Below are 21,913 nucleotides of genomic sequence, written 5' to 3' on the forward strand. Positions count from 1 at the left end.
GCGCAGGCGCTGTAGGGGAGTGTGGCGTCACGCCCTCGGCGCTGCGGCGAGGTGGTTCCAGCCCACTGCGGATGAAACGTCATCGCTGGAGGTTGGCTTCGTGACCGCTGCGGTTTGATTGCGTTGCGGTCTCCGGTCCCCATCCCTTTACGTGATTCCTTGCCCTCACTCACGCTAACGCCGCCTGTAGATCCATCTCTATGGATCCCGAACCCAAAGAACACTCTACCGGCGGCGGCGCGGTTCCCCGCCAGCCGCCCGGAGTGCAGACGGGGCCTGATGTCCAGGCTGTCAGCGCAGGGGGCGACTCAGGTACTGGGCCCCTGGCTGAGCTCGGTTGGAGACCTCCTGCATGGAGCCTTTTAGGGAAACGGAGTCAGTCCTCGATGCCCCGCGGCATTCTGGAGACATTTATCTTGTCCCGAATTGGAGTAGGCCCAACACTAGGTGTCGTTTATGGAGCATGTTGCATGTTTTTGTTCTTAACAGTGCTGTAGATTAAACCTGAAGCTATGTGCATGTGTAGACAAGTGCTCTACTACTGAGTGTGACACCTCTCCACCCAAATGGGCTTACCGTTTTAAGCATCCTATATGGTCTGTCCACAATACCAAGAGGCAGGGACATCGGACATCGACAACCCTCATTTACACATGGATGGTCTTAGATATGAGAGCTCTGGGGGAGGTTCTTAAATTTACCAATTGTCTAGGTCACAGTTAGCCATAGACTGGCATCACATCATTACTCTTTTTTTTTTCTCGAGATAGGTTTTCTCTGTAGCTTTGGAGCCTGCCCTGGAACTTGCTCTGTAGCTCAAGCCGGTCTCAAACTCAAGTGCTGGGGTTAAAGGCACCACCGGCCAGCACTGTTAGTCATTTATAGCAAACATCCATGTGCCTAAGTTGTCAACACTTACTACTCTCTTGCTAATTGTTCTTCTGCATGACCTCATTTAGTAATCCTGCTATTCGAGTTGGAAGGTGTTAAGGTTAAGTCATAGATGAGGAACTTGAGGCCTAAAGAGATTTAGTTTGCTGGATGTTATCCAGATAAGCAATATTAGTTCCAAGGTATAAATCCAGACAGCCTGATTCCAGAATCAGAACTGGTTGCTCTTGTAGAAGATGTTGGTACAATTCCCAGCCCACAGTCATTGGCAATTCGAGTTTCAGGAGATCTAATACCCATTTCTGACCTCTAAGGTCACCTGGCACACATGCAATACTCATACTTGCATGCAGGCAAGACACTCATATACCTAAATTAAATGAATTTAAAATTTAGTACAAAAAAATGCTGGACATTTTGGCCTTTAATCCCAGCACTGTGGAGGCAGGGACAGGCAGAGTTTGAGACCAGCATGTTCTACATAATGTTTCAGGCCAGCCTGGGTTACATAGTTGAAACCCTGTCTTGAAAAATGCCACCCCCCCCCAAAAAAAAAAAAGTCAGGTCACTGAGGGGAGAAATGGCTCAGTGGTTAGGAGCCCGTACTCACTCGTCTAAAGTACTTGTGTTTGGTCCCAGCACCCATGTCAAGTGACTCACAACCACCTCTAATTCCAGTTCCAGTGGATCCAACTGGCCTCTGAGGGTGCACACATGCCTACACACACTGAAAAAATACATTTTTGGGGGACAGGGTTTCTACATAGCCCTGGCTGTCCTAGAACTCAGTATGCAAACCACACTGGCCTTGAACTTTAAGAAAATTCTTCTGCTTTTCCTTCCCAAGTGTTGAGATTGAAGGTGTGCATCACAATGCCAGGCTCATAAATATGTATAATTTATTTTTTTAAAGAACAGTTTGAGAGTACACTTCAAGGGGCAATAGGCTGACAGAAATTATCATACCTGTGTAAATTTCATGTTACTGCTTTTGCATGTAGTTCTGTTTGCAAGGTAATTTGAGGAGCAAGCAAATACACAATAATAAATTTTTGGGCCTGCTTATCTTTCTTGTGCTCCTGTTCACTGAAAAAGGATAGTCTTTTCCCTAGTTCTCACATGAAAACTTAATACCACAAATAAACTATGTTTATTAGCAGGTCAGAAACATTTATTTAAATAAATTATTTTGTTTTTATGAATATGAGTGTTTTGTCTGCATGCGTGAATGCGCATTACATGTGTGCCTGGTACCCACAGACACAAGAGGGCACTGGACCCCTGAAACTGGAGTCAAGAATGGTTGTAAAGTGCCCTGTGGGTGCTGGCAACTGAACCCAGGTTCTCTGCAAGAGCAACAAATGCTTTTAGCCTTTTAACTGCTGAGCCATCTCTCCAACCCCCTGTAAATTTTGATTTGTTTTGTTTTATACTTATTTAGTTTATGTCTGTGAGTGTTTTCCTTATATCTATACAGGCATACCATGTGTGTGCCTGGTGCCCAAGGAGGCTAGGCGAGGGTGGTACCATGACATATGGCTAGAGCCTCCCCCCTTTTCTTTCTTTTGACTTGACTAGGCTAGCCTTTGTCTCCCACTCCCCACTACAAACAATTTCCTATGAGTGTGTTGCCTGCACGTATGTCTGTGCACCATGTGCATGCAGTGTCCATAGAGACCAGATGAGGCCCTTGGATCCTCTGCGACTGGAGTTAACAGATGGTTGTACACTGCTGTTTAGGTGCTGTCAATTGAACCAGGGTCCTCTGGTCGAGCACTTGGTTCTCTTAACCATTGAACAATTTCTTTCCCTCTTTCTTTCCTTCCTTCCTCTTTCTTTCTTTCTTTCTTTCTTTCTTTCTTTTGGTTCTGGAGTGTTTAGAACAGGGGTTGAAGTGATGGCTCAGCAGTTAAAATCAAATGCTGTTCCTGTAGAGGACCCAAGTTCAGCTTCTAGTACCCAGGTTGTGTTGCTGACAGCCACCTGTAGCTTCAGCTCCAGGGAACATAGCTCCCTTTTCTCGGCATCCTGGCACTCGCGCATATATGGCATATATTCACACAGACTTAACATAAGTTAAAATTGAAAAGAAAAGAAAAACAAACCAAAACAAAAGCCCATTTTCCAGATGAGAGAAGTGAATATTTTATTAAATTACCCCAAATCGCTACCTGGCCACGGGGGCAGAACTGTTAGTTACTCTGATTTCTGTTTTTGACCAATTAAGGAAAATGATGCAGATTTTGGGAATATCCCAGCTTGAGTGCGCTGATGAAAAGCAGGCCCACCTTCACTGGAGACTGTCTATTCTAGAAGTAAATATTTGTAATCTTTTATTGTCTGCTGACTTGGACATTTTATTTTATTTTTGGTTTTCTGAGACAGGGTTTCTCTGTGTAATAGTCCTGGCTGTCCTGGAACTAGCTCCGCAGACCGGGCCTCAAATTCACAAAGAACCACCTGCGTTTGTCTCCTCCACGTGCTGCGATTAAAGGCTTGCACCAGGATCAATTGGGCATTTTGTGATTGCTATATTTGAAAGGGAATCAGGCGCAGCAGGGGCTTCCTTTCAGACTTTGAATGAGGTAGAAACCACACCCAAACGTGTTTTCACAGAGAGATTCCTTATTAAGCAGGGAAGAAAAATTAAAGTGGCTGCTTTCTGACTGAAGCAGAAAAACAGCAACAAATGACCTTGCAGGTGTCACTCTTTTTTTTTTTTTTTGGTTTTTCGAGACAGGATTTCTCTGTGGCTTTGGAGCTTGTCCTGGAACTAGCTCTGTAGAGCAGGCTGGTCTTGAACTCACAGAGATCCGCCTGCCTCTGCCTCCCGAGTGCTGGGATTAAAGGCGTGCGCCACCATCGCCCGGCTGCAGGTGTCATTCTTTTTTTTTTTTTAATATTTATTTATTTATTATGTGTACAGCATTCCTTCCATGTGTGCCCGCAAGCCAGAAGGGGGTGCCAGGTCTCATTATAGATGGCTGTGAGCCACCATGTGGTTGCTGGGAATTGAACTCAGGACCTCTGGAAGAGCAGTCAGTGCTCTTAACCACTGAGCCAGCTCTCCAACCCCAGCAAGTGTCATTCTTAAGAGAAAAAGAGAAGGTCTTTGTTAGAATGGGCTAGGATGCGGTGGTAAAGGAGCTAGGGGACAGGGAATGGGCAGGAGTATTTGTCCTGGAGGACAAAGGAATGCCTCTGGGTGGAGGGGGACAGACATGGCACATAAGCTTATGGCTGTTTATAAAGGTAAAGGAGGAACCCCGTATTAGGATGAGGTCTTTAGTTTTAATTAGGTATGCTAAGGAAATATTAGACCTTAGTGGCTAGCTGAACGGGGAGAAGGGCAGGGCCTGCCAGAGCCATATGCTTGAGTGGACCAGTGTCCCATCAGTGCTGCCTCCTCAGTTCTTAGCCTCTACCTTCTAAGTACTGGGATTACAGGTTTGGTTTTTGTTTGTTTGTTTTTGTTTTTTTTTGGGGGGGGGGCTGGAGTTTAAGACAGGGTTTCTTTGTGTAGCTTTGGAGCCTGTCCTGGAACTCACTCTATAGACCAGGCTGGCCTCGAACTCACACAGGTCTGCCTGCCTTTGGTTCCCGAGTGCTGGGATTAAAGGCGTGTGTCACGACTGCCCGACTAGGGTTTTATGAAGTAGTGAGATTCAAACCCAGGACTTTTTTTTTTCTTTTTTGAGACAGGGTTTCTCTGTATAACATCTCTGACTGTCCTGGAACATGCTTTGTAGACCAGGCTGGCCTCAAACTCACACACATTCACCTGCCTCTGCCTCCTGAATGCTGGGATTACAGGCGTGCACCACAACTGCCTGACCAAAACTAGGATCTTTTTGTATGCAAGCCTTCTACTAATTGAGCTACATCTCCAGCCTCCCCCCTGCTAGTGTTTTGTGTTTTGATTTTAACCATAAATGGTCACACTGCAGTTTCTTCCCTTCTAGTCCATTTTTACTTTGTAGCTAGGGTGCTCAATTCCCAGCCCCATATGGCAGCTAACAACCATCTGTAATTTCAGTTCCAGGGAATCTGAGGCACTCTTCTGATCTCCAAGGACACGAGACATGCCCATGGTGCACAGACATACATACAAACAAAACATCCTTACATGAAAATAAAACCTTTTTAAAATTTTAAGTTCCCATCTCAATTCCGAATCCTTCAGTGGCTCTCCACTGTCCTTAGGGTACAGTTCAGTTTGATGGCTACTGCTGTAAAAAAACACTGCTTCCTTACCAATTGGTTTCTGCCTTAGTGTGCTTTCTGTTGTTATTATAAAGCACTCTAACAAAAAGCAGTTTAGGAGAGAGAGAGAGGTTTATTATAGCTTACAGTTTCAGGTTACAGTCCGTCATTACCAGAAAGTCAGGACAAACCTCAGAAAGTCAAGAATAAAAGTAAAGAAGTGCTGTTTAGGTGCTGTCAATTGAACCAGGGTCCTCTGGTCGAGCAGTTGGTTCTCTTAACCATTGAACAATTTCTTTCCTTCCTTCCTTCCTTCCTTCCTTCCTTCCTTCTTTCTTTCTTCTTCCTTTTGGTTCTGGAGTGTTTAGAACATGGTCACTGCTTGTGCTCAGCTCAACCTCTTTGAGACAGCATGGGACCCCTACAGAATGAAGGATGCCATATACACTAGCTTTGTCTTCCTACGTCTGTTAGTTAATTAAGACATTCCCCCACAGACATGGCTACCACATCTTTATTGCAATTATTTTGTGTGTATGAGTGAGCCCATGTGTGCAGGTATGCCGCAGTACATATGTAAAGGTCAGAAGGCAGCTTTCAGGACTCGTTTCTCTCTTACTAGATGGGTCCCAGAGATAAACAGAGGTCATGTCTATGTTATGAGTCCTAGAGACTAACCACCGGGCCTCAGAAGCGAGTGCCTTTACTTGCTGAGCTATCTCCCCAGTCCTCCCCCCCCCCCAGCCTGACCCACCATTGCTGCTAGCCACAAAATTCCTGATTTAATCTTATGCAGGCGAATCATTTTCCTATTACCTAGCAGGGTATAAGACACAAATAGAATTCAATATGAAATTATTAGTTTATTGCTTCAGCTGCATAGACCGTACTAGATGGAGACAGATGGTGCTAGATAGGTAATACATGCTAGGCGGTGCTTAACCACTAAGCTGTACGCATGTATATACAGATTTGGGTTTTGAGAGCTTGGGCTGGCTTTGAATTCTTACTCCTCCTGCCTCAATCTCCCTCTTACTTCTTTTAAACTGATCTTTTTCCAGTTCAATTAATCCCCCATCACTGGTTATGAATCAAATGAGCTTGGTGTTAGAGTGCTGATGAATGTTTGGTCAAAGAACAACCCTGCCCCCACCTGGTAGCAAGAGGCACTGCCTCCCTGTAGTGAAGAAAGGAAATGTGCAAATGACTAGAGCTTCTCTTGGTACTGGGAGACCCAGGGGGAAAAGGTTCTCTGTCCATCTGTCAGTCTTAGTTTGTTCTAGGGATCCAGCACAGGGACTTGAACATGCTGAATACTCACTGTACCACTGAGCTAGACCCCTAACACTATGCATTTTAGCTTTTTTTTTTTTAAGATTTATTTATTATGTATACAGTGTTCTGCCTGCATGTATGCCTGCAAGCCAGAAGAGGACACCAGATCTCATTATAGATGGTTGTGAGCCACCATGTAGTTGCTGGGAATTGAACTCAGGACATCTGGTAGAGCAATTAGTACTCTTAACCTCTGAGTAAATCTCCAGACCTTATTTTGTTTTATATTTTTGGTTTTTTGAGACAGGGTTTCTCTGTATAGTCCAAGTTATCCTGGAATTGCTTTGTAGACCAGGCTGACCTCGAACTCACAGATATCTGCCTGCATCTACTTCCCTAGTGCTGATGTTAAAGCTTGTGCCACAATTTCCTGACTGTATTTTTTTATTTAATCATTTTTTGTGTATTTACTTACTTATTCATGTGAGCCATGTAGCAAGTGTGGAGTTCAGAAGACCATTTTTGAGAGTCAGTTCTCTTCCTCCCACCATATAAGTCAGCTCAAACTCAGGTCATACTTGACAACAGAGGCTACGCAAGATTATCTTACCAGCTCCTAATTTAATTTTGTTTCCTGTGGTTCTGAGAATTGAACACAGGCCTTATGTGTGCTTGGCAAGTGCTCCTACTACTGAACTACACCCCAGTCTAATTAATAGACAGGAAAATTAATTAATTTTTAAAAATTTATCTTATGTGTATGCGTGTTTTTTGCCTGCATGTATGTCTGTACACCATGTGTGTACAGTGCCCTTGGAGGCCAGAACTGGCATAGGAACCCCTGGAACTGGAATTAGACTTCTTTTTTTATGTTCTGCTTCCATTTCATTTATTGTTCTGATGGTCAAAGCACATCAGGTGGCCAGGCAGAAGGCATGCACTGGGGAGTGTGGATAAAGTACAGATTGTTCTTAGCTGCCTGTGGGTGCTGGAAATTGAACTCCGGTTTTATGGAAGAACAGTCAGTGCTTTTTTTTTAGGTTTATTTATTTATTATGTATACAGTGTTCTGCCAGCAGTGTGTCCTTGCAGGCCAGAAGAGGGCACCAGATCTCATTACAGGTGCTTGTGAACCACCATGTGGTGGAACTCAGGACCTCTGTGAAGAGCAGTGCTCTTAACCATCTCTCCATTTCCCACGATTATTTTATTTTTGAGATCATGTTTCCCTCTGTAGCCCAGGTTGGTTTGGCTCTTGTGACCTTCCTGCCTCAGGCTTCCAAAGGGCTAGGATTACAGGTGTTTCTTACATCAAGCTTTCCTCTACTTAGTTTTTCAAGGCTGTCTCAGAATATGACTGGCACCCACAATTCTTTTCATTTCTTCCTTTATGTAGTCTATTCAAGACACCCTCTATTACATAGATGCTTTTTATATGACATATAAATAATGGTGGTTCCAATAGGGTCTAGGCTTTTATTACTTCCATTTTCTGGTTTTGCTTCAGACTGGAAGAACCGTTTCATGCTATCAAAGACTTGCTGGGTGGGGCTGGAGAAATGGCTCAGAGGTTAAGAGCACTGGCTGTTCTTCCAGAGGTCCTGAGTTCAATTCCCAGGAACCAGATGGTGGCTCACAACCATCTGTAATTTGATCTGGTTCCCTCTTCTGGCATGCAGACAGAACACTGTATAAATAATAAATAATTTAAAAAAAAGACTTGCTGTGTGTGTGACATTAGGACTTGACAGGATCAGACAGTATTCAGCTCATGATAGGATCTTCTGTGTGTGCTGTGCCTCGGTGTTTCTTAGTGCCGTGGCTACATGTGATGGATGTGGTCGTTCATTCCTACTCATCTTTGTATCGTCAGTGGCTCAACTGTGTCTCTGCCTCAGTAGATAGTGGTGGAGCCGCCACTTAGCTTCTGAATGATGCAGATGCCCCTCTCACCAGTACATTCCTACTGACTTTGGTGCATGTCTCCTCTGGGCCTTCTCTTGGACTTCAGTTCTCACTATGGCCTCACATAATCTGCTTACCCCAGCATATCTATTGTATTTACTTTGTTTTTGTCTTTGTTGTAGCTTGTTTCTGAGTTGGGGTTTCATGTAGTCCAGGCTGGCCTCAAACTTGCTATGTAGTTGATGGTTACTTTGAACTTCTCCTGCCTTAGCACTTGGAGTGCCAAGATTATGAAAGGGCTGTGCCTCCTCTGTGCCTGACTTATGTGGTGGTAAGGGTAGAGCCAGGGCTTTTCAAGTGTTAAGCAAGCACTCTATTAGCTGAGCTACATCCCTAGCCCTTCATTCTTCAGTGCCTGTGGTGCCACAGATGGAACCGTGAACCTGCACATGGTGAGCCAGTACCCCTCCTCTGAACTGCATTCCCAGCCTTTTAAGTTTATTTTAGTCAACTCTAAATTATTCAGTCATACTAGCAGGTATGAGACTCTCTGTTCACCTCTGGGATCTCGAACTCCTTCCTTTTCGTCTTTCTCGCCTCTTTGTCAGACTCTCCTGTAGCCCAGACTAGCCTCACTGTGCTTCTGAGGCTGCCTTTGAACTCCTAATCCTCCTTCCTCCAATTCCCAAATGCTTGGATTGTATGCATATGCCACCATGCCTGGTACCTCTGACCTTTTTCTCTCTAGACTTTTTTTCTTGTCCTCCATTGTCACCATTTTGTTTTAGTTTGAATGGTAATAAGACTTGGTTTGTTTTTCTACACAAACCACTTCATCTTGATATAGTAGTGCTTGACTTTGTTTAGTTTCTTCTAGGAAGGGATGAGTGGGTTTGAATCCTACAGTTCATCCCCTCATTTACAAACACGTATGAAGGGCCTAGAGTATGGTATCTGAGAAGACAAAGTGATTGACAAATAGCACAAGGCTCTCTCACCACTTGTCTTCAAGAGCAGACACTCAAACAAGGAAGCAGAGACAAGAAATTGTGGGCCCTGCGTTGTAGCAGTGATCAACAACAGATGAGGGGAGTAATCCCAGGTGTGTGCTCTCTCTCTCAGCAGGGCAGCAGCATATATGAGGCTTAAAGCTGGAAATACCGTGTTCTGAGATTGGCAGGTGCTGGAAGGCTGGTGTGACTGGACAGTAGTGATTGGAAAGGTGTGCTGGGTGAAAGGACTGAGGAGTTGAGTTCACTTCTCTAAGTCACTTAGCAATTGATTTCTGCTGCCTGGAGCTGTGGGGCTAGGAGATACTATATTAAAAATTTATTAGCCGGGCGATGGTGGCGCACGCCTTTAATCCCAGCACTCGGGAGGCAGAGGCAGGCGGATCTCTGTGAGTTCGAGACCAGCCTGGTCTACAGAGCTAGTTCCAGGAACAGGCTCCAAAGCCACAGAGAAACCCTGTCTCAAAAAAATAAAATAAAATAAAATAAAAATTTATTTCATGGGGGACAGTGAGCATGTGGAGGTCGGAGGACAACTTTTGGGAGTCAGTTCTCTTTCCACCATGTGGATTGAACTCAGATTGTCAGGCTTGGTGGGCAAGCACCTTTGCCAAATGAGCATTGTGTTGGCTTGACCCAGTGAGCCATCTGGTTGGACTGAGACGCTGTGTTTCTAGGAGCATTACATTGAACCGTCTCAAGGAGTGTTTCTGCTTGTACAGCCCACAAACCTTGAGCTTTCGTGCTGGGTATAACTCCGTCCTGAACCCTTCTTATCTGGCACGCCCAGGGCAAGGTAGACCTCTTATCATCTGTGAGCACTGGCATGAACCTTAATCTCTACCCACGTTGCCTCTTCCTAGGAGCTGGTGTGTAGGCTTTTCTCTAGTGAGGCTGGGGAGGATCTTGAGGAATTCGAAAGGGCAATGGCAGGTAATGAGACTTTTCACACCCCTTTCTCTCTACTGTTTAGATCTTGGTGTCTGCTTTCTTTCAAATATATAGCAATCTTGGCTGCCAGCCTAGGTGGGAGAGGGAGAAAGGACCTGTTTTCTTCAGCTCCTTTCTAAAAATAACTCAGCTGGCTGTGGTAAAGAACAAGAAGTTGCCGAGAGTGTTGGCACCTCCTAGTGTGGATGTCCAGTTGTTCCTGCTGTGAAACCTGCCTGCACCATTTACCTTTCCTCTTTCTAAGGACCTCTTGGCGGGAGGTGGGGGTAGGGTGGGATGGGTGAGTGGGTGGTGGTGGTGGTGGTATGGGATTTGGGAAGCTTTCAGAGTGTGAGCTGCCTCCAGGGCCCAGCACAGTCAAAAATGGTGTAGGAAGCCTGGCACACTGGAGGGTTTGAGACGTACTGCAAGGTACCGTCATGTACTTTCAAAGTGCCTGAATGAGGCCGGGCGGTGGTGGCGCACGCCTTTAATCCCAGCACTTGGGAGGCAGAGGCAGGAGGATCTCTGTGAGTTCGAGACCAGCCTGGTCTACAAGAGCTAGTTCCAGGACAGGCTCCAAAACCACAGAGAAACCCTGTCTCGAAAAACAAAACAAAACAAAACAACAACAACAACAACAAAAAAGTGCCTGAATGCCTTTGGAATGCTTATTCCAGCCCCATTAGTCTCTTCTGGATGTCTGATTCCCAGTGCCAACATTCTCTCACTGGTAACTAGGGTAGGATAAGAAAGGTAGTGTCCACTTCAACTGCAGTTCTCTCCTCAGATTAATTTTAAATCGGGAGAAGAACGGATTAAAGTTAATTCTATGCAATTAATGAACAAGGATTGGGGTGGGTGCTCAGTAATTAGTTGCTGCCTGAGGAATTTAATTCTGGGTTTTGAAAGTTGCTTGGGAGTAAGCCCCGAGGAGAAATCCAGGACCCGAGCTAAATTCGGAGTCTCAGAAGACCTGGTGTGGGGATAACAGAAGTGGGATGCAGTTGCCTCTGCGTGCCAGGGTCTGTGTGAAGTTGGGGAGACCGGGTGTTAGCCTGAGCCCTGCCTGGGGCGAAGGGATGATGGTGTGGATGGAGGCTGGTGCCATCCTGTGAGAGGAGAGGATGGAGACCTCTCAGGGAGTGGTGCCTGAAGGTCGGAGGAAGGGCTTTGGAACTTGGTCAGGACAAATTGGAGTTTGTAATCCTAAAAGTGACTGACTGGTCCTCAGCTTCCCAGACTCTGACTGAAGAAGCATTAGGGATCGAGGTTCAAGTAGCAGGCTGCACACTTTGTAGCTTCTGGAGACTATTTCTCTGCATCCCTTTAAGGGGTGGGCCGGGGCGGAGCTCCGGAGTCACTTCCCGGCAGAAGTAGTTAAGAAAGCCGAGCCACGGGACGTCTCTCCATACTCGGAGGTCCAGGCAGGACTCGAGCCGCCCACTGACCACAGGCCGTGTCGTGTCACTGGTTCTGCAGGCACCATGAGCCAGGACACCGAAGTGGACATGAAGGAGGTGGAGCTGAACGAGCTAGAACCGGAGAAGCAGCCTATGAATGCAGCGGCCGGGGCGGCGGCCGGGGAGAAGAATGGCCTGGTGAAGATCAAGGTGGCCGAAGACGAGGCGGAGGCCGGGACCAAGTTCACGGGCTTGTCAAAGGAGGAGCTGCTGAAAGTAGCCGGCAGCCCCGGCTGGGTGCGCACCCGCTGGGCGCTGCTCCTGCTCTTCTGGCTCGGCTGGCTTGGCATGCTGGCGGGCGCCGTGGTCATCATCGTTCGGGCGCCGCGCTGCCGGGAGCTGCCGGTACAGAGGTGGTGGCACGAGGGCGCCCTCTATCGTGTCGGCGACCTTCAGGCCTTCGTAGGCCCAAACGCTGGAGGCATAGCTGGTGAGTGGGGGGCACACCGTCATTCCTTTCCCTTTGTGCCTCTCATTTAACCGGGCCATCTACTGCCCTCCTCCTTCTTCCTCACCCTCTCTAGACGACCTCAGATGTTCTCCACCTCTCCGTTTTCTGGGACCACTCCCTGACAATCACTCCTTCCTTTCTTTCCAAAAAACAAAACAACCCCCCCCCCCAAAAAAAAAAAACCCGCTACTCCTACTTCTTCCTAAGGGTGGCTGACTCAGCACATCCACTTTCTCCTCCCCGAACCACGAGGCGCCTGAGCCAGTTCAAACCAGTTTCTGAAGTAACTTGCAAGGCTCCTTGCGTCAGCTACTTTGTCTCGCTGATCCAGCCCCCTCTGAGGGAGTGGGAAAGTGGTGGAGAGAATGCGGAGGCCTGAGGCTTCTCGTGCCTCACTGTTTAACTCATCCTTCTCCTCGCAGGGCTAAAGAAGCATCTGGAGTACTTGAGCACCCTGAAGGTGAAGGGCGTGGTGCTGGGCCCAATTCACAAGAACCAGAAGGATGAAGTCAATGAAACCGACTTGAAACAAATTGACCCCACTTTAGGCTCCCAGGAAGATTTTAAAGACCTTCTGCAATCTGCCAAGAAGAAGAGTAGGTCTTGCCAAGAAACCAGAAAGGGTTTGGCATTCTGGCTGAGAAGCAGGACAGAGTCTTTGTCTGGTTTACTCCTAACTGGTTCAGAGTTTTTCTAGGGCAGGCTCCGGGGAGATATGTTACTATTCACACTGAACAGTATGGTTTCATGTGTTCTCTTCTTCTTCTTCTTCTTCTTCTTTTTTTTTTTTTTTTTTTTTTGATTTTTCGAGACAGGGTTTCTCCGTAGCTTTTGGTTCCTGTCCTGGAACTAGCTCTTGTAGACCAGGCTGGCCTCGAACTCACAGAGATCCGCCTGCCTCTGCCTCCCTAGTGCTGGGATTAAAGGCGTGCGCCACCACCGCCCGGCCATGTGTTCTCTTCTTGGCTGGATGATTTTTATTTACTAGTTGTTTTGGTTTTGAGGTAGGGTCTCACTCTGATTCTTGTTAGTTGACCTGGCTGGATGAAAGTTGACAGAACTCCAGTGGTTCCTGGTGCTAGGTTTAAGTGTGCCACCATGACTGGCTAAAAACAATGACTTTTAAATTTATAATATGAGTCCTTTGTGAGCAAGAGTTTAACTGTTGTTTTATAATTCAATATAGAGGGCTGAGAATGTAGCTCAGTTGGTAAAAGTGCTTGCCTAGTATCCATAAAGCCCTGAGTTTGATTCCTCAGAACAATGGAAAACAGATATACAAGTGTCTACCTCTAATCCCAACACTTGGGAAGTAGATACAGGTGGTTTATCCCACCAGTCAGCCCGTAGACATAAAACCCTTTCTCAAGAGCAAAAAAAACAAGAAACCAAAACCTCACTATGGAAACATGTTGAAAGATTTTTTTTGTGTGTGAGGAGAACCTAGTTCCTGTAGCTCAAACTTATTTTCACCACAGTAAAATTGGTTGAGGGATTTGGTGGGGTTCATTGAAGTCTAAGATACAAACCATACATAGGTGCACTTAGTAGCCTTCTGTGAGGTTCCTTGTTTTCCCTTTGTTACCCCTCAAAATTTCTCTCCACGGGTTGTTGTTTTAGGCATTCACATCATTTTAGACCTGACTCCCAACTACCGGGGCCAGAATTCATGGTTCCTTCCTGCTCAGGCTGACGTTGTAGCCGCCAAAATGAAGGTGAGTTTTGTGGTTGGTGGCAGACTGTGTGGATTCATTCACAGCAAGCCTTGTGTGCACTTAGCGTGGCTCTCACAAGCAAGGCTACTTCCTCCCATACATAGCCTGAAGGATAGTCCACAGTACACAGTGTTTTTTTCCTTATTTCTTTTTTGACTGCTCTTTGTGTGTGTGTGTGTGTGTGTGTGTATGTGTGTGTTTCCTTTACTCTAGGAGCAAGGCTGTGCCAGGAAGGGAATTTCTCAGATGTTAGTCTGGAAGTTTGACTTTTCTTTTTGTCGTAGGAAGTCTTTTCTTTCTCTGTGGGAATCCTGATCTGACTGCTTTCCCAGTTTTTGTTTGATGTGTTTGGAATGGAGCCCAGTCTGCAATTATAAGCACTAGGGTCTTACTATGTATCTGGGACCATGCCAAGTATTTATTATTTAACTCTCCTATGAGTTTTTAAATAAGATTTGTTTCATGTGTATGAGTGTTTTGTCTGCATGTATGTATGTATGTACACCATGTGCCCAGGAAGCCAGAAGAGGGTGATGTATCCCCCTGCAGCTAAAGTTACAGGCAGTTGTGAGCTGCCATGTGGGTGCTAGGAAGTGATCTTGGGTCCCCCACAAGAGCAGCAAGTACTCTTAACCACTGAGCTCTCTCTCTAGCCCCCATCCCAAGTATTTCCTAGCTTTTGAAAATGTTCTTTTGTAACACCACAAAACCCTGTTGTTGCTGGTCTGCGTATTTGTTCCAAATTTGAAGTCTTAATGAGTCTTTTCTAACCTGCTTTTCCTTGTGGTAGTGGTTTAAACTGTACAGCCACCAAGCTGGGGAGAAGCTTCTAATGTCACCCTAGCTTCTGGTGCCTAGGTTTAGGACCCTGGCTCGTCCAGGGTGGGTATAACAAAAGTAGAGGGAGATGCTGACACTTGGCTGTCAGCTGTGATTCTGAGGGAGGACTTTGGATTCCCAGCATGTACGTGGGACGCCTGTAATCATCCAGTTTGGCTCTTGCCAGTTGTTGGGAGATTTGTGTTTTAGAACACTGTTGCTGAGGATGACCTTGAACTCCTAGTCCTCTTGTCTTCCAAGTGCTGGGATCATAGGAAGTTCAAAGTACTGGAGAGGGGGCTGGAGAGATGGCTCAGAGGTTAAGAGCATTGCCTGCTCTTCCAAAGGTCCTGAGTTCAATTCCCAGCAACCACATGGTGGCTCACAACCATCTGTAATGGGGTCTAGTGCCCTCTTCTGGCCTGCAGGCATACACACAGAATATTGTATACATGATAAATAAATAAATAAATAAATAAAACAAAAACAAAGTACTGGAGAAAGCCTGTAGTCATAGCTGTCAGAAGTTAGGACAGCCTAGGTAGTGAGTTGGAGACAGGTCTTAAACCAAAAAGAAAATGTTTTCAGATGGTAGCCTCGGATGAAGATGGAGAGCAGACGAGAAAGAAAGAAAGGGAGCATGGGATGTGGCTTTGTGCTCAGTGCCAGTTGAAACCAGGGCTTAAATCTTCAGGCCTGGACCTGTTCTGCAGAGCTGGCTTCTTTTCAGATGTCTCAACAGCCCTCAGGCTGTGTTTTGAATGTGAAACTTTTCCTCCTTGGCCTTGCTCCCACCAGCTCTTGTGGGCGAGCACACACTCTCTAGGCCTCAGGAAACTGGAAAAGAGTAAGTACATTTGCCCTAGGCATTTAGGTCCTGTCTCTGCTTCCAGTTTAATCTGTTTCCTGATTATGATCTTGGCTATATAGTCTTGCTTCTCTGACCTGTTTCTTCATCTCCAATTTGAGGGTATTTTCATTCTACATACCAAGTGTTAGGTGTCAGACTATGCATACTTATTTTCTCTTGAGTCTTTTTTATAGCTATTAAAGGTGAAGCTATATATTTTGCCAAAGGCAAGAATAGAAAATAGAAAAATGCTATTATATACTAAGAGCATACCAAGGGCTAACATTTGAAGAGAGAGAGGGTGAACCCCTATTTTGTAGAAATCTCAGGGAAATTTGAGGTAGGTGAGAGCTTCTTTGTGTATTAATCTTTCCTCTATTCTTTTGTTCCCCGCAGGAAGCTCTGAGTTCTTGGTTGCAGGATGGGGTTTATGGGTTCCAAGTTCGGGATGTGGGAAAGCTGACGGTGAGTGCCTTTTCCATGTTGAGAGCAAAGCTTTGGTGAGAAGAGTGGGTCTCAGCCAGGGCTAGGAGATGTTCCCTGTTCTGATTCTGTTTTTTTGTTTGTTTGTTTGTTTTTGTGCTAGGATGCATCCTCACACTTGGCAGAGTGGCAGAATATTACCAAGAGCTTCAGTGAGGATAGGTAGGTACCTGACACCCTTGCCTGCCTGAGCCCACTGTGAGAGCCCCTTGGAGTGCTAAGCCCTTAGAGGGGAGTTTCTTCACTTTTATTCTTTATCTCGGCCATTTGCTAATGATTCTCCTGTCCTGGTTTGTGCAGGCTCCTGATTGCAGGGACTGACTCCTCTGATCTCCAGCAAATCCTGAGCATACTCGAATCCACCAGCAACCTACTGTTGACTAGCTCGTATCTGTCAAATTCCGGTTTTACTGGGGAGCATACAGAATCGCTAGTCACTCGGTATTTGAATGCCACCGGCAGTCGCTGGTGCGGCTGGAGTGTGAGTACAGTGCTGATGGGTGTGGGGGAAGGTGGTGGGGGTGGTGGTTGTGGGGTGGGGGTCCTCACAGGCATGTCTTCCTCCAGGTGTCTCAGGCAGGACTCCTGACAGCCTCCATACCGGCTCAGCTCCTCCGACTCTACCAGCTGCTGCTCTTCACTCTGCCAGGGACGCCTATTTTCAGCTATGGGGATGAGATTGGCCTGAAGGCAGCTGTCGTTCCTGGACAGGTACCACTTGTTTTCTGCCCAGCACAGTGTTTAAATAGTGTTTGTTTGTGTAACACATCTTGCCATCTGTGGATAACAGCAGAAAGACAACAGTCCTGAGGTGGAACTTTGTTAAATTCCTTGTCTGTCATCCTGTGGGCAATGTGGCAGGTGTTTATGTTTTAGACAGGGTTTTCCTGTTGTCATATTCACTGTATATACTGAGCTGGCTTCAGGAGCTATGTAGTGTATTCTCTTGGAATGGAACTCAGCTGGAAATACATCTGTGCATGCCTCTGTGTATGTGGTGTAGGTACATGCGCAGAGGTCAGAATACAGCTTGGTGGAATAAGTTCTTGCCTTTAGCCTTTAAGTAGGTTCTGCGCATCAAACTCAGATTTGCATGGCAAGTGGTTTTACCCACTGAGCCATTTCGCCAGACTCCAAGAACCTATTTTTAAAGGTAATGCCTGGCATCTGGTAATATGTTCAGAATGACAGCCAGTGTTTTGTTGGACAGTGGTACTCTGCACCCATTTGATAGACTCTGAGCCCTCTGTGAACTCACGGTTTATCAAGAGTCAACACAAGCAGAGAGGTACAAGGTGTGGGTCCCATGATAGGGTGCTGCCACAAAGGCATCTGCCTGCAGAAAAACATACAAAATGGTGAAATGAAAATAGGGGATGGGGGGGCTGGAGAGCTGGTTCAATTCCCGGCACCCACGTGGCAGCTCACAACTGTCTGTAACTCTAGTTCCAGGGGATCTGACACCTTCACACCAATGCACATAAGATAAAATTAAAAATAAAGCAAAATAGGGAATGGGAGTGTACCCACCTCTTTTTAAAGACCCACACTTTCTGTTTATTAGCCTGTACAGGCCCCAGTCATGCCATGGAATGAATCCAGCCTCCCACAGACATCAGGACCCATAAGCCCCGACATGACAGTGAAGGTAAGCAGTTTAGGTGTGACCCTCACGGTGGGCAGGTGGCTTACAGATGTCCAGTAGAGCCAGCCCTTCACTCATTCCTTCTGTGTCTTTCATTTTCAGGGTCAGAATGAAGACCCTGGCTCCATCCTGGCCCAGTTCAAGCGGTTGAGTCACCTTCGGGGTAAGGAGCGCTCTCTGTTGCATGGTGACTTCCATGCACTGGCCTCCTCATCTGGCCTCTTCTCCTACATTCGCCACTGGGACCAGAATGAGCGTTACCTGGTGGTACTCAACTTTCAGGATGTGAGCCTGTCAGCCAGGCTAGGGGCCTCTAACCTCCCTGGTGGCATAAGTCTGCCAGCCAGTGCTAACCTGTTGGTTAGTACCAACAGTACTCGGCTAAGCCAAGAGGAGGGCACCTCTCTGAAGCTGGAAAACCTGAGCCTGAATCCTCATGAGGGCTTGCTCTTGAATTTCCCCTATGTTGCTTGACCATACCTGTCCAGGACCTACTACCTTCCTCCCCTCTTCCCTTGTCTTTTGAATTCAAGTTTTTCTCTCTTTGTTTTTTTTGTTAACTTTTGCAGATTCCATATGAATTCTTACACTGGGTGTTTTTGCCTTCAAATAAAAGTCACCCTGCCTGATGATGTTGTGTCTTCTCTTCATCCCTCATCAAAGCAGGACTTTCCTCTGTTCTCTCTTGGCTTACCCTCCCCACCCCTCTCCCCTCCATAGTCTCGGCCTGGTGTGGGAAGTCCTCTGTATATGTGTTGCTTTTATTGAGTAATGAATAAAGCTGCTTTGGTCCTATAGCAGGGCAGAATAGAGCTAGGTGGGAAAATTAAGCTGAATGCTGGGAGAAAGTAGGTGGAGCTGGGCAGAAGCCATGGAGTCACACTGGACACTGGACAGAACCTTGCTGGTAGGCCACACAACCATGTGGTGATACACAGATTAATAGAAGTGGGTTAATTTAAGATGTAAAAGCTAACTAGAAATAGGCTTTAAGCTATTGACCAAACAATATTGCAATTAATATAGTTTCTATGTGTTTATTTCGGGGCTGGGGCTGGGAAATGAACGAGCAGCCTCAGACTACATCAGCCAGTTCTATACAGCTGCTTCATCTCTTGAATTTTTTTGGATGGGGCTGGTTTTGAAACAAGGTTTCTCGGTGTAAGGCTGGCTGTCCTGGAACTCGTTCTGTAGACCAGGTCTCTAACCCTGGTTTTTAGTTCTCGCATTTAGCCAGTTTGTCTCTTCAAGGACTGAGTGGGGGTGGGATGACCTGAAGACTGCACAGTGCCAGGGCCTGGGACTTCTTGCAGAGAACAGAATACAGAAGTCCCTTTTCTTTTTTTTTTTTTTTTTTTTTTTTTTTTGGTTTTTCGAGACAGGGTTTCTCTGTGGCTTTGGAGCCTGTCCTGGCACTAGCTCTTGTAGACCAGGCTGGTCTCGAACTCACAGAGATCCGCCTGCCTCTGCCTCCCGAGTGCTGGGATTAAAGGCGTGCGCCACCACCGCCCGGCTCCAGAAGTCCCTTTTCTTTTTTTTTTTTTTTTTTTTTTTTTGAGACAGGGTTTCTCTGTGGCTTTGGAGCCTGTCCTGGAGCTCGCTCTGTAGACCAGGCTGGTCTCGAACTCACAGAGATCTGCCTGCCTCTGCCTCCCGAGTGCTGGGATTAAAGGCGTGCGCCACCATCGCCCGGCCAGAAGTCCCTTTTCTATTCAGTGGTGAGGCTTTTACCCAGTGAGCACAGGACTCTGTTCCCCAGCAGCACACCCCACTCCAGAAGAAGTCAACAGGACAAAACTGTCACTTCTTTAGGATATGTAGTCTCTGGTGTGCAAATGGAGAAGAAATAAAGAATAAACATTTATATGATTGATAGGGTGATGAGTGATAAAAAAAATGGCACTGAAGAGAGGACTCAGAGGTTAAGAGCACTAGTTGCTTTTACAGAGGACCCAGGTTCAGTTCCCAGCACCTATGTGGTAGCTGGGATCAACACCCATTTCTGGTTTTGCAGGCACCAGACATGCATGTGATTTATATACATATGTGCAGACAAAACACACATAAATAAGCAGGAAAAGTGAAACTGGAAAGGTATTTTTGGGAGCAGGAGGTTTGGGGTTGAGTTTGGAGGAAGTCCATCCCACCAAGGAGGTAAACTTCTAACCCACAGCCAACCAAAGTGTGCGTGTGACCCAACACAAAGTCATAAATAGTAGGTTACACTTGTTACATTACAATATCAAAGGTTAGACATATCCAGCAGGTCTGGGGAAGCTTTTGGGTATCTGAATATCTGAATGGGAACAATTGGTACTTGAGTGAAGGAGTAAGAAATAGAGGATATTCGGCAAGGGGTGAGTAGATGACCAAAGGCTTCATAAGGCAGTCACAGAGGGTACAAAGTTTGGTAGACCATGCAGGGGCTTTGGTCTCAGACCTTGGGACTGCTCTTCAGCAGCAGATGGAAGCCAGAGGTCCCATGAGCTCCCTCGGGTGGGCTGTATGCTAGGGTGAGTCACAGCACTTTTATTAGCAACAGGGTAGACAACCAGCTAAAGGAAGAGGTGCATGGGTAGAGCCGGAGAGTGTGGGGAACCCGGTTTCCCATATCTTCCCTGAGGACTCGATGCCTGCTTGCCGGAAATCCTACCAAGGAAGCAGGAAAACTCACTTGAGCCTTTGGTGAACAGAGTTTTGGCTTTCTTTCTTTCTTTTTTTTTGTTTTTTTGTTTTTTCGAGACAGGGTTTCTCTGTGGTTTTGGAGCCTGTCCTAGAACTAGCTCTTGTAGACCAGGCTGGACTCGAACTCACAGAGATCCGCCTGCCTCTGCCTCCGGAGTGCTGGGACTAAAGGCGTGCACCACCACCGCCCGGCTGAGTTTTGGCTTTCTTAGAGTTTCAGGGGAGCTAAGAGTGACCTTGAACTCTGGATCCTCCTGCCTCTACAGAATTACAGGCAGGGGCTGGAGAGATGGCTCAGTTGTTAAGAGCACTGACTGCTCTTCTGGAGGTCCTGAGTTCAATTCCCAGCAACCACATGGTGGCTCACAACCATCTATGATGAGACCCGGCGCCCCCTCCTGACCTGCAGGCACACATGGAAGGAATGCTGTACACATAATAAATAAATAAATAAATATTAAAAAAAAAAGAATTACAGGCAGGCTTCACTTGGATTTGTTTCTGTTTTTTTTTTTTTTTTTTTTTTTTTGAGGCAGTATCTATTAATGTAGTCCAGACTGTCTTTCTGCCTCGGTCTTCTGAGTGCTGGTATTACAGACATGTATCACCGTGCCTGTTTCCTGTTTCCTGTTTCCCTAGAGCGCAATCACAGATAGACTACTTAATAACACCTTCAGTCTCCAGCCCCTCCCAGGGTTCTGGACATATACTTTAGAATCCATTTCCCTTATGTTAAACTTTGGCAGCCTGGCTAATATCCCCAAAGACAACTCCCAAGACAGGACATTCCAGAGGCCTAGAAATTACTTACCTAGAGCTGAGGACAAAGGCCAGATTTGAGGGCAAGTGTCATTTTGAAATGCACATAGGGTCAGAGGGAGTGGAGTAGGAGTTGGAGGGCCTGAAGCAGAGTGACTTTTGACTGGTTTTAACAGGCTTGATGTTATGTGATTAGCTGGGGAGCAGGGAGGTTGAGGAGGCTGGTTTGGGACTGTAACCAAGGATATGTGATGGAGGAGGTCGTCAAGTGATTGCATCTTGCATTATTTTACACACCAGTCCACAGATTTCATGTTGGTCTCTCTTAGGTGGACCCCATAGGACTTGGGGTTAACTTTGGCCTTTGAAGCCTTAGGAACGACACTCTAGATAGTTTGACTCTCCTAGCCTTGGGGAAAAGAACACATTGGACACTGTGCAGGCATCCTTTACAGCAGGCTGGGGCTTGGGGTGGCCTGGGCCTCTGAGGGTACGCTGGTGTAGAGGACAGACCCAAGAAATTAAAATAACTAAGACCCAGCACCCTTGTCTCTTCATCTTCTTACTCAGTGACAGAGCCTGAGGCCTTTGAGAGAGTAAGACATACCAACCTTCCTCTCAGCCCCCCCCCCTTCTCCCCTGGCTTTTGTCTATTCTGGACTCCTTCCTGAGGCTCTCCACCCCTTCCCTCTGTCCTCTCTCACAGGGTCCTCAGGATATTCCATTTCTCTTTCCCCTCTTTGCTGGCTACCTTTTTACTCTGCAATAAGGTCTCACTGTGTAGCCCTGGCTGGCCTGAACCTCACAGAGGTCCTCCTGCCTCTGCCTC

At 46.5% G+C, this 21,913-nt stretch overlaps 1 protein-coding gene across 1 annotated transcript; it reads left to right on the plus strand.

Annotated features, from left to right (window-relative positions):
* Positions 1 to 69: 69 nt before the first annotated feature.
* Slc3a2 (solute carrier family 3 member 2) lies at positions 70 to 18,269 on the plus strand. Its single transcript, XM_041661630.1, has 10 exons — positions 70 to 312; positions 11,697 to 12,107; positions 12,551 to 12,724; positions 13,749 to 13,843; positions 15,909 to 15,977; positions 16,099 to 16,157; positions 16,296 to 16,476; positions 16,563 to 16,706; positions 17,560 to 17,643; positions 17,743 to 18,269. Exons 1-10 carry the CDS (start codon positions 201 to 203, stop codon positions 18,112 to 18,114), a joined length of 1,701 nt encoding a protein of 566 aa, XP_041517564.1. The 5' UTR covers positions 70 to 200; the 3' UTR covers positions 18,115 to 18,269.
* Positions 18,270 to 21,913: the final 3,644 nt, after the last annotated feature.

This window comes from Microtus oregoni, unplaced genomic scaffold (genome assembly GCF_018167655.1).
Source record: "Microtus oregoni isolate MIOR12 unplaced genomic scaffold, Mior012 000012F_ref0000307, whole genome shotgun sequence".
NCBI lineage: Eukaryota > Metazoa > Chordata > Mammalia > Rodentia > Cricetidae > Microtus > Microtus oregoni.